The 13,165-nt window shown below is 38.2% G+C and overlaps 1 protein-coding gene across 2 annotated transcripts in view; it reads right to left on the bottom strand.

Moving 5' to 3' along the window:
- tcf12 (transcription factor 12) overlaps positions 1–12,645 on the bottom strand; it is a 161,811-nt gene extending 149,166 nt beyond the window's left edge. Inside the window, exons 1-3 of one of the 2 annotated variants that reach the window (XM_051652619.1) lie at positions 12,448–12,645; positions 11,485–11,577; positions 11,047–11,119 (exon numbers count right to left, since the gene is read on the bottom strand). In XM_051652619.1, the coding sequence (XP_051508579.1) occupies positions 11,047–11,119; positions 11,485–11,556 (145 nt within the window). In that variant the 5' untranslated portion in view covers positions 11,557–11,577; positions 12,448–12,645. The remainder of the gene's footprint in view (positions 1–11,046; positions 11,120–11,484; positions 11,578–12,447) is intronic. The other variant, XM_051652628.1, reaches the window with a different exon arrangement.
- Between the last annotated feature and the right edge of the window lie 520 nt (positions 12,646–13,165).

The raw sequence follows: 13,165 nt of genomic DNA, 5'->3' as shown, positions 1-13,165 counted from the left end.
TCATCATCAGCTCAACTGCTGCTACAACAGTGACATTAGCGCTCGGCCTGAGGCACAATCACTGGTGGATACAGCTACGACTGTCAACATGCATTCTCAACTCACACATAGGAGGGAACAATACTCTCCTGTTTGATATCAACAACAAAAATCAGCTTTTTCCCCTTCTTGAAACTGCTTTAGTGTTTTGTTTTGAGTTTTTGTTGTAGTGCGTATAAAGTGTTTGACTAGAAGAAGGTATTTTATTATTCTGGTTCACTGTTGGAGTTTAAAGCGACATAAATGTGAAACGCACTCAGATGGCAGTTCTTGGGTTTGTTGCCAATGGCTGTTTGTTATCACAGCTAATGTGGAGAGATAAGTGTGGTCTTATAATTAACTGAGCAATGACAATGACAAACCTTCAATTTGTCAAACTGCTGGTAAGGAAACAGAAACGGAAGAGGTCATTACAAGGCCACACAAAGGACCTTCAACATTTTTTGGTGAATTCCAGCCATTTGTGTGTGCATTTTAAAGCTGGATGTGGTCATTGTTGCCATGTAGGGCTGGTTGGGATGCTCAAACAAACACAGTTCGAATGACAACATATAAATGGAATACTACTATTTCTGCACATTATGGTGTGACAGGAGAAAGTACTGTGATGTGATAGGAGAAAAAATTGCTGAAGACACATACAAATCATTGGCTCACAGGAATGCAGGTTTAAATCCAGCTTGTGTCATTTCCCGATCTCATTCAATCACTGAAAAAAAAACTTTTTTGGTTTACCTTAATTCAATTGTGGACATTGGTTCCACACAATGAAAATAAGTTTCTTTGATTTGAAATTAAAATGTAGGCTAGGGCTGCACGATTATAGCAAAAATCATAATTGTCGATTATTGCCCTTGATATTGTAATCGTGATTATTAATGTCGATTAAAATATTAAAATACCGTGACGTCACAAAGCAAGCAACCGTGCGGTTCTTCAGAGTAGCAGATTTCAATGTTGGATATGAGCTGCGCTCCAGTTTCTTTTAAGCATTAAATATTGTAATAATGTTTGTTAATGTTAGGCCAAATAAAAATTATATCTATGGTATAGAATAAATTAAATTATTGCTAAATTACTGCTTAAAATTATTAGTCCACGTACAGTAAATAATATGACATATTCAATATTCAAACTTATTAACAGCCGATTTAAATTGGCCAAGTTACTTATTGTGTTCAGTAAGCCCTTTGGTGGCGAGACAGGGGACCACTCATCCCGTTAGATCTTAAATGGTAATCTTGTTCATGTAAGATCATCGTTAGATCATTTTTGGCCTCAGTGGTTGCATTTTGGAAATTAAAAACAGTCATTTGTAATCGGAGTTTGTGCGATTTGTGAAAATGTTAAATCTACCAATACCAGCTGTGTGGCAAATGGGTCTTGTAAGAGCAGACTCGATAACAATGACGGTGATTCCTGAAATATGCTATTTATGCCATATTCTTTATGTTGGCTACACCTCCAAAACAAACTTAGAACAGTTAAGCTGAATTACTTTATTGCTATTTTGTACAAATCAAATTCACATTGGCCTACTTATTAACATGACAAAACAAAACTGTTATTACATTTTTAATAAATTGTACACAGAAATCAAGCAACGCGACGTGATTGCTGTCACTCACTGCAGGTTCACACTGATTGAGACCTGCATTTCGACACGAGCTCAGTGATGCCACCGTGAACAGAGGTGAAACATACAGCAACTGGGCATTCAGACGGTTTAAATCTTGCGCATTAGGATCATTTGTCATTACTGATGGGATGGAGGACTATTTTAAGCGGCTCTGATTGGCCATTGCCGTTTCATTGCTCAATGGACATGTTAGTGATTGGTTAGAATACTCAACCGCTCAGTAGAAACCACTGACGCAACAGGAGCAGATTTAGATTGAACGCTGTAATCGTCAGTTTTCACGATTACATAATCGTAGCAGCCGTAATCATAATCGCGATTAGTTTTTCGATTAATTGTGCAGCCCTAATGTAGGCTCTCCTCAAATACTTTGTGGAGCGAAAACCTAAATGAAATGAGTTAACCAAACTTAAATTTGATCTGTTCAATTACTCAACTTAAGCTTAAGTTTTACTAGTTTTAATTAAGGTACCGTTACTCTCTAAATCCTAAAGTTTTCATTAATAAAAACATTTAAGTGGTCCTAATTAGAGCTGTCAGAATTAACGTATTAACGCATTTGATTAATTAAAAAAGTTTAACGCGTTAAGTTTTTTAATCGCGATTAACGCATTTATCATTAATACACCATTAACACTGGTGTGAAGGGCCAAACCTTTGTAATGTGTCCACCCAAAGTTATTACATTGACGCACACGCCATAAACAGACACCCAACAGCGCCAGAGCCCTTCTACCAAGAGGAGCCTACAAGATTAGGTTAAAATAGCATAACGCGGCGGTCCCATAGACATTCTATAGCCTGTACTCTCATAACACTCTAGTTGACCTTTACGCTCTCACCGATGATAGAACCACGGAGGTTGTTATCTCAGTAAATAAAAAATCTCTGCTTCTTGAAAATAGACAGTTCAGACAGTTGCTACAAAAACTGGTGCGCGCTTACTAAGATTACTACGGTAACCTGAAAGAAGAACAGACAGACACGCATTGTGCATTCTTTCATTGGGCAGCGAATCTTCACATAATGACAAAATATGATGCATTATATTTTGATTATGCAATCTTTTGTACATTTTGTAACAGATTATTTTATAACAGCCTATAATAATGAATAGACTATACACTGGAACAACAAGAAGCAAATGATGGAGAAAGGAGCTCTTAGCACTATTTGATGTACAAACCACCCCAGATGGGACTTGTGATAGAAATCAAGTATTTTAATTACCACAGTAGCACACCAAATCTTAACCATCACCAAAACGCAGAATGAGACGTTTTTGTCTGCAAGCGCTTTTTATGTGGAGTTAAAAGCGGCGCTCGATGCTGACATTGACGCTCTGACGTGAATCATGAACACAACTTCATGATTGCTGTAACAAAGCGGTTAGCCACAGTCTACCGTCAGATTAATATTGTGGAGGATGAGAGTTTAAGAGATTTAATAACCATAGCAATGAATATACAACCTATGGTGAGACTAGTTCTTTCAATTAGTCAACCTCTCAGACAGACTTTGGGAAACGTGAATTGGTGCTATTTCTATCTTTATACTGTGGAAGGCTTTGTTTGGAAAATTTTAATAAAGCATTGTTACATATTGATTTGTTTTCTTTCCTAAGATGGAAATAAATGCATTTTGACAAGTATAGTGTCAAATTTCAGCACTTTTAAAATCTGTGATTAAATACAAAAAATTATGCAATTAAAAAAAATGTAATGGACAGACAGCACTAGTCCTAATTAAACAGTACTTGAAATGTCACATTTCTCAAATATCTCAATTTCTCATAACTAAAATATATATGTTCTTTAAACTTTGGCTTCGAGTACTACTAACTCAATATTATCAAGTACAAAATTAATCTTCATCAGTTAATCTTCATGCGCAATTCATGAGCTGCTCTGGGTGACGTCCGCTTTATGAGAAAAGCAATACACACTGATTTCTGAACCTCGACCTAACCATTAGCTCCACTCTTCTCCACAATGGTAACCAAACCTTGGAGCTGGAAAACCTGAGTCTGAATTACATGATGTTGTTCAGAATTATACTCTGACAATGCTTAATGTCTACATTTATCTAAAGAGAATTTCAGTTTGCTGGCAGTTTCACTTCACCCACAACAAAATATTTAAATCAAAAGTAAAGAAAGAACAGCAAAAATATTAACAGAAACAAATCAAATTTCCTAAATTATTAAAAGCTGGTGTATCCAGGCATGTATATAGTCCAAAACCACAGAGAATCTTTAATTTACATGTAAACTTTGTTTACTTGTCACAAAAACCAAATAGAAACTTTTATAGAAATCCTGTGTATTGTTTTTCTGTTATTATTATGTGTTCTAACCTCCAATGACACACCTGAGACATCTCCTGCCACATCCACCAGACTGCTCGGGAACAGATGTGAAAGTTTACAACATCTCTTCTTTGTTTCAAACACAGCTGTCCCCCACAAGAGACATATTTATTCATCACTGCCAGAATAAACTCAGCTTTTTCAAATATATTGAAAGAATAACTACAATCTAAATATGCCCAAGCTTAATTTCCATTCTTTGAACTCACATCAAAGTTATTTTTTCTCTCTCTCTCAAATACAAGTCAATCACCAAAAATGCCAACAAATCTGTTGTTGTGGGGAGGTTTGCTGTAATGCTGGGAAAGATGCACGCACCATGCTAAGAAACCTGCCTTCAAAGGGCCTTGATCACTATGGCAACAGCATGATCTTCCATAACCAAGCCATGAGGTGACCTGCGATACATACACGAGATGTCCAAAAACCCTCCCAGAATTCTCCCTACCGTGGTGGCACCAGCCTGCCAGAGAAAGCCACTGCTTTGACGGCATCACATGCGCAATGTGGCCAAATGGTTCAAAAAGCAAGCTGCAGGTTGGCTAAAAATAAACACTCCTCACAGAGAGAAGGGTCTTTCACTAAAAGACATTTTGACACTTATTCTTTACACATTTGAGCTCAATAAGGTATTTATGGACAATATTTTAGTACGTGCAACTTCTATATTTTTCCTAAATATTTGAATATTTTATGAGCATGCTTGCATAAATAATGCATTAATCCATATATGTCAAAGCTAGAATATCACGTACAACAACAGTTCAATTCAATACGTTCAGTATTAGATTAAGTGTCTCTGAAAGTTGAAGGGTAGATTTAAATAAAATGAAGCTGCTTTGACATTATAAAAAAAAAAAGATATGAATATAGAAACATCAGAAACACAGAAGCTCTCTGACGGTGTCTCAAGAGACAATGGCTTCCAGAGTTCAGAAACATAACACATTAGTTTCTTTACCAAAAACTACTGAAAGCCACAGTTTGGTGATTTTAGATGCTGAGAGTATTTGAAATAATAATCCATTCTGAAACAAACGCATGCTTAAATTAGAGACTCATTCATTGTTTTAAACAAAAAAAACCTAACAAACTGGCAAATCCGCTGAGAAGCCTTTGAAGATAAGCTGTGCTCTAGTGAGGTTTTGTCACCTTTTATATCTTCATTACACAGCAGGGCAGTTTTCTTTTCCTTTCCTAAAATAATCTCAATATTTGAGGCTTTTTCCGAGTTCAGAGACTTTATACAGGGAGGGATATTTGAGCAGAATAAAAACTGTGAATACTAATCATTCAGATTCTTTCCCGCTCATTAATTATTAATCAGAAGATAAAGCCGTATTCTAATCCACAGGCAATAAGGACAGTCAGTGATGACTGAGGTATACTCTCGGCTCACAGTCTGAGGCAGACTTAGTGTACAAGTTTAAAAGCTCTGAGAAAAGCCACACTCCAGCTAGCTTTGTTAATGAAGCAGATTAAAGTTCAAAAAGTTACAAATACAAATTAGAACCAAATGCCCTTCTAGAATTTTCTGTTTCATTTTCAGAAAACGTTAGGGATTCACCGAAATTTTGTTCGCCAAAAGAGAACAAAAAAGCAGAAAATCTTGACCGAAAATTGGAACAGAAACTGTTACTTTAAAATCCAGTAACAGAAACACTCACATGAAAAAAAAAAGCATTGTTTTTGTTGAACATTAAAGTCCACACCCCCAGAAGTGAAGTAATCGCTCTCTTGGTCATTAGCACATTAATATAGAACGTTTTCCAGTGCTCTGGTATTGTAAGTTATTGACCCTGTTTACACCTGGTATTAAAGGGTTAGTTCACCCAAAAATGAAAATTATCCCATAATTTACTCACCCTCAAGCCATCCTAGGTGTATATGACTTTCTTCTTTCAGCCACACACAATCAGAGTTATATAAAACAATATCCTGGCTCTTCCAAGCTTTATAATGGGAGTGAATGGTACCTTAGATTTTGAAGCCCAAAAAAGTGCATCCATCCATCATAAAAGTAATCCATACGGCTCCAGGGGGTTAATAAAGGCCTTCTGAAGCAAAGCGATGCGTTTTGTAAGAAAAATATCCATATTTATAACTTTATAAACTATAATCACTGGCTTCTGGTAACGGCCGTCCACACGTTCACGAGAATCGAGTTTCGGTGTATGACATAGCCATAGCGTAAGCTCCGGTAAGAAGTGACGAACGCGGAAGCGCGCGTTGTTTACAGCAAAGGAAAACGGCAAAAAGAAGGGAGTTGTTTTAGCTATACTGTAGATTTGTATTAGTCTTAAAATGGTGCGTTCGTGTGTCTATCCATGATGCTTCAGAATAAATAAAGTCTTAAGATTACGTGAGCCAACATCGCGCAGACGGCCGTCACCACATTTATTAACCCCCTGGAGCCATATGGATTACTTTTATGATGGATGGATGCGATTTTTTGGGCTTCAATATCTAAGGTACCATTCACTCACATTACAAATCTTGGAAGAGCCAGGGTATTTTTTAATATAACTCCGATTGTGTGTGGCTGAAAGAAGAAAGTCATATACACCTAGGATCGCTTGAGGATGAGTAAATTAAGGGATAATTTTCATTTTTGGGTGAACTAACCCTTTAAGACGTGTTTTTGGGTGATCCGGGTGATTTGGGTGATCAGCGTAAAATACAGGTGTAAAGGCGTTCTAAAACGTTTTGTGATCGTTTTGTGACTGTGCGAGTTTGAGTTGAGTTTAAACTTTGCTGGTTACAAAAAGCTTTAAAAGGAAATAACTGTTTGATTGGAAATTTTGAAAAAGAAAATACATACACAAGCACGAGAACTTCACAGATCTTCTTCAGTGTGTTTGATAGCAACATCCAGAAACACAGATGACAAGCACACACATCTGGAGCGCAGGTTAATACAGGTAACTCTACTAAAACAATGGAAATTATGGCTCAAAGTGTTGCTTTTGCACTTAGATTAAATTTCAACTGCATCTGGGAGAAAAAGCGTGACAGTTTTATTTGCTTTTTCTTTTCTGACTTTTTTTCTGGTTTATTATCATGCACTAACACGCTAACATAGTGACTCTGTATGACTATGAATGTAGTTATGAAATCAGGGGCCCTACCCTCAAAACCGAACACAAGTTGTCACTGGAGACGCATTTAAGCGACCAGGTAAACAGCCATGTGTCTCGCCTGACCACATGTGATGGGATTACCCAGGATGCATCTTAAAACCAGGTGTAAACTGGGTCATTGTGTAGCATTGTCGTTGCTGTCAAGCTCCAATATGACTTTAAAGCATAAATCCACCAATATAGTAGCCCATGTGACTTCAAGAGAGACTATATTCATAGTCTCCTGAAGCCATTCAATAGTTTTGTGAATCACAAAGGATGCATTTAATAAGTAAATATACAGTCTAGAGGTGGGGGAAAAAATATTGATATGTTAAAGTAACGTGCTATATTTTTCTCGCGATATAGTATCGATATTGCACGCCAAATATCAATATTTTTATTTACATTTTTCCACATTAATAGTATGTTGATGGGAAAAAATTATCTTTGCCAAATCGATCTAGGAATTCAACAACAGTCCCTTAGAAGGTGCAGTTATCATGCTTTACACAGTCACCCTCCCTTACTAAAATGTATTGCCACCCCTAATACAGTCTGCATGCACAGTGCGCTTCAGTGAATGAGTGCTGCTGTGTTGTTGACACATAGGCGGAATGACCCGGCCCTCCCTCTTGTCATCGTTGCTCCACCTCTGAGGCCCATCCTTCATCCAGGCTCACAACAGGAGTGGGCAGGAGAGAGGAGGGGTACAATTTAATAAGTCTCATTTGGGCAGCAGATGAAGTGCACCTGAGGTGAATAAAGCTGCCATTAAAATGTAAAGCGCCTCTCCTTGTGGAGCCGGCACACACTGGCATCCACGCAGGTCCAGAAGCAGAGCAGGGAGGGTACCGGCCGAGTAACATGCGCGCCGGTCCCGCTCCCCCGGAACGAATTAGATGTGTCGGTGAGGAAAACGGCATGCATCGCGGCCAACGGGCTAGGGTGCCAGGCCACCCTTTCCCTCACACCAAAGCCCCTGGGAAGACAGGCCATCACAGAAGCCTCCACTGCTCACACCCCAGACCATGGAGGGAAGTGCATGCGACCACCGGAACCTGCCCACGTCCTGGACCACCCCATGGGTCACTAAGCCCCTTTTTACCACAAGGATTCCAGATTCTCCATTTCTTTTGGACACTTTATTTAGCAATTTCTGTTATTGTTAATTCAAATAAACACCTCTCCGATGCCTGACGCCACACCCACTGTGTCTGTCTCTTGCTCAACCAGCCACAACACAAATAGCAATTACGGCTTGTGATGCATACTGCAAACTGCAGCGCGAGCGCTCCACACTAGCTATCTCAGATGCTTGATAGTTCTGTTTGCTTAAAACATGCAATGTGAAAAAAACAACAACAAAAAGCACATGCCAATAGAACTGGCTTCATGTTCACTGAAGATTTTCACTGGAATTACTGTTAAATTTGCTGCTGCATTTTACAGTAGAGTATAATGCATTTTATAAAGCATTGTTACTCTATTTTAAAATGAATTGTGTAGTTATATAAAAAGGTAGTTTTGGTGCATCCATAATTTAGAGTTTAATTCTTCCAAACAAAGTCTATTTTTCATTTTGGTGCATCACTAGAAAGTTCAACAGCTTATACGGAAGAATTGGTGAAGTCAGATTATAACAAGGCATTATAGGACATTTTTTATGACATAATATAGGACATAATAAATGTGTAATGCATTTGCGACCATTTCTTACAATTTATGAACTCACTTATAATTAATTAAACGGTTGCCTCATGCATACAGAGCAGCTAGGTGAGGTCTAACAGAGGAAGAGTTGTGTTTGCAGAAATATCCTTTGATGGCACTAATCCACTATTGTTTTAATCGATTCTTGGTGGGTCTGTTTCAACAGCTTTTATTGTTTTTGAAAAGGACATTTATCTTTGCACAGTACTGCATGTCTGTATTACACAGCAGCTACGACATGAGAAGTAAAATTGTCATAGACAACAAAAGAGAATTTGGTTATCAGACAAGTGATACATGCCTCGCTGAGCTGTGCATGACAGACGGCATATCACAGCATTCCCACACAAGGGCTGCTCTTTACAAAAATGTGACAGATTAACAAGTAACACGCTCTGACCCTTATTGCACATTTCCACCAATCAAATACACATTTTCCAATTAGTGTTAATAAAATCAATCTTTTTTTCTGTTTTATTCTAAAACAAAGCTTTGCTCCTGTTGGAATAGTTTGGAAAGCTGATAATTCAAGCCTCTTGCCATCTAGGTCACCTGATAATCAGGAATGCCAAACTACATTGGATTATGGAACATAGAAGGATACAACAAAATGGCTTCTTGATACTACACACACACACAAATAATGCCCTACTGCAATTCCAAGTTTTGAGTAGGTTTAGGTGAGAGCAACGAACAAACAAGATTATTAAGAGACTTTTTTATGACGTTTAAAAACATTAGCATTGCAGCAAATCAAAGTCACAACTGATTCCAATATGTGCACATAAACTTCTCATTTATCGTTAAGTTCCAGCCGATGTGAGTTAACATGATCAGGTCGTTTTAAGAAATGTATAGAAAAGGTTTCCAAAATCTTCTTGCAGACTCTTCTGTGCTGCCATTCAGAAATCTACTGAAAGTGCGTCCTCTCTAGACAGAAGATGAGTGCGACAAGGGCTCTTCTTTGTTGCTTAACATAAAACAAGCATTCAGAAGAACTAATGCTTAATTGTTTCCTTCTTATACAGGCGTATTAGACAACGGAGGAAGTTTACAGCAAGGTGCAGCCAGTTCACCTATGACAGGATGATTCGCATATAAAAAAAAAGCATGTGCATGTAGATGAACGAATAGAATGAAAAGCTAGTGAACAGTATAGATGCTTAAAGGGATAGTTCACCCAAAAATGAAAATTCTCTCATCATTTACTCCCCCTCATGCCATCCAAGATGTGTAGGACTTTCTTTCTTCTGCATACAAACAAAGATTTTTAGAAGATTATTCTCTGTAGGGCCATACAATGCAAGTGAAGTTCCAAAAAGCAAATAAAGGCAGCATAAAAGTAATCCATATGACTCCAGTGGTTAAATCCATGTCTTCTGAAGCGATTTGATAGGTGTGGGATTTATTTTCACTATAAATCTCCACTTTCACTTTCGCATTCTTCTTCTTTTGTTTTTGGCGATTTGCATTCTTTGTGCTTAAAGCTACCTACTGGGCAGGGAGGAGAATTTATAATAAATAAAAAAAAATGACTTAAATATTGATATCTCTCACCCACACCTATCATATAGCTTCTGAAGATATATATTTAAACACTGGAGTCATCTGGATTACTTTTATGCTGCCTTTATGTGCTTTTTGGAGCTTCAAAGTTCTGGCCCCCATTCACTTGCATTGTATGGACCTACAAAGCTGAAATATTTTTCTAAAAATCTTTGTGTTCTGCAGAAGAAAGTTGTACACATCTGGGATAGAATGAGGGTGAGTAAATTATGCTTTTTGGGTGAACTACCCTTTTAAAGCACCTGAGTGCATGTGTTTAGAGGGTGATTTGGATAGCACAGTGTAATAGGAAACAGCTCATCTAGGGAGAGCGTGCTTGAAAAATTAGCGTACATTTTTGCTCAACTTAAGTTTTAGACATGCTTAGGCACCAAAATTCACATTGGTTTCTCTCACAATGCTGCAAAAACTTTAATGTGAAGTCCAGGAGGAAAAAAAAAGTTAAGCAATGTAAAGAGGAAAAAAAATAACTAGGTGCATGGTGATAATGCACCCCTTCTCTCCCTACACCTTATCAACAAAGACAAACCAAAAATCAAAAACACCTTTGGATGCAACACATTAATATAACATTCATTAAAGGATTTCCACAGGAAGTCCTACCTGCTGCACTGAACTGGCTGCTTCCAAGAGTGGTCGGCCTGTTTTTCCCACTGTTTACAGGTGGAGAAAACATCTATGGGGAAACACCAAAACATTAAGCTGAACTGTTGTGCTACTAGAGTGGGATGTGTTTCATGAATACAGAGCATTTTAAAAGCTAGGACTTTTACCATTTTGGTGAAAGAAATGTTACTGATCACCAAGAAAGAATTTGATTCAAATTTAAATAGCCAGGTGACTGTTTTATATTACAATTTCATTATTTTCATAAAACGCACAAGATATGGGGGTAAAATAGAGGAATAAATTACACAAATGTGTGCAAAATAGAAAATAGTTATACTTAATAATAACTTTCAGCAATGAGTGGCTAGAGCTGTTTAAAATGTAAGATTCAAAAAAACAAAACAAAAAAACAACAACTGATGAGTGTCTTACCGCGCTAAAATCCAGCAGATCACTCAACTCTTTATCCGTCCCGATAGCGGCGATCCGCTGCTGAGGGTTCATCCTTACGATCCTTGACTAAATCTACAAAACACAAACAACATTTCTCTCAGTCTGAGAGTCTGATGTGTGCTGTAGCTTCATGCTAGCCAACACAGTTTATGCAAATGACATCTTGGAACATCCGCCGCTTGACATTTGCTAAACATTGCCGTCTGCAGCCTTTTGCATAACTTTTTGCTACTCCAAAACCATTTATTTCCCCATTAAAATAGGTTTAAAAAAATTATAAGAAAAAGACCAAGACCTCCTCTCCCAAGCTAGTTTTTTTTTTTTTTTTTTTTTTTTTTTTATAGCAATGGACAAGGTTACATCGGTTCTTTCTGTAAACAATTGCAATCGCGTGACAAGTGGCATGTTACTAATAGGTTTTATTTATTTGCTGCTAGAGAGCGGGCCTAATAGGGTTTGGGGATGGCCAGACGTGGACATGTTGAGAAAGACGCTGTGCTCGATGTGTCACACACATGGACCCGCAGCATCATTTTTCAACTGCATGTGTTTGATTCCTGAACGCGCCAATGATACAACGTTTCAAAAGTCGCGAGCTCACAATGAACACGCGCGCGCTGTCAAAACATCAGCCACTCCACACTTTTGTTGTCGCATTATACGAAAATGGGTACTTTACAAACACGCTGCTTTCGTTGTTAGGTAATTGCCAGTTAACTCAGAATAAAGGAGCGAATACGAAACGTCTCAGCGAAAATCGACAGTGAGCATTGATAAAATGTAGTCTACACTTAAACAAGGAGAATGAATACGCGCCATCAAGCTGAAGTGTTAAAGCCAAACGCCGACCCCTCTCGCTCCAAATCGGCTCCCGTCTTTTCTTCTATCCCAACTTCTTTCACCCAGTCCGAAACCTCTCGCAAACTCTGTGCAATATTTTACCTTTTCTGCTGTAAAAAATCCAACTAGGGCGATCGGGTGTGCCAATGACGGCGTAGGTTTCCTTGTCTCGCGTTTGAAAGAGAACGAAATCGGTGGCTTTTGCGATTGTATTTAGCAAATATCCACTATGTAACTTGCGAGTTTCCCTTAGGCAGACATTTTTGCTTGGCGATAGCCGAAGCACGACGGTGACGTTAGAAATTGTACCCTTCCGCCACCAGCACCGTACACTTGACTGTTCCTCAATGGCGCGAATGAATATTGTCATCTACAGCCTGACACACAACCTTGCTATGGAAGGAAAGAACCACTGGAGCACCTCCTAAAATCAGTTTGGTTTACCTCCCAAGTTAACTCCTTTCAACTAAAGTTGGGGCTTCGAATGCGTATTATTAGTATTTGGAGCAAATGCAGCATGTTAAAAGCACGTGATATGTTCTGCTGCTACAAATGTAGCAGCTTTAATGCATAGGATACACAGTTTCAACTAGTGCACACACTCTCAAAACTGTCAACGTATATTGTTATGGACAGTTATTTTGCGGCCTGATCTCACATGAAAATCAGCAAGCGTGTGCCGATTTTTCTTTAGCCGAAATCGGTATACGTTGACGGAATTTGAAAACACTGCCTCCAGAGGCTAAAGAGGTAAGTGTTTAAAGAATTGTTTTCAGCTGAACAGGGTGTAAAACAGTGAAGAGTAATGCTTATTTTATTT

This window comes from Myxocyprinus asiaticus, chromosome 2 (assembly GCF_019703515.2).
Source record: "Myxocyprinus asiaticus isolate MX2 ecotype Aquarium Trade chromosome 2, UBuf_Myxa_2, whole genome shotgun sequence".
Classification (NCBI taxonomy): domain Eukaryota; kingdom Metazoa; phylum Chordata; class Actinopteri; order Cypriniformes; family Catostomidae; genus Myxocyprinus; species Myxocyprinus asiaticus.
This window is presented reverse-complemented; position numbering and strand designations above follow the sequence as displayed.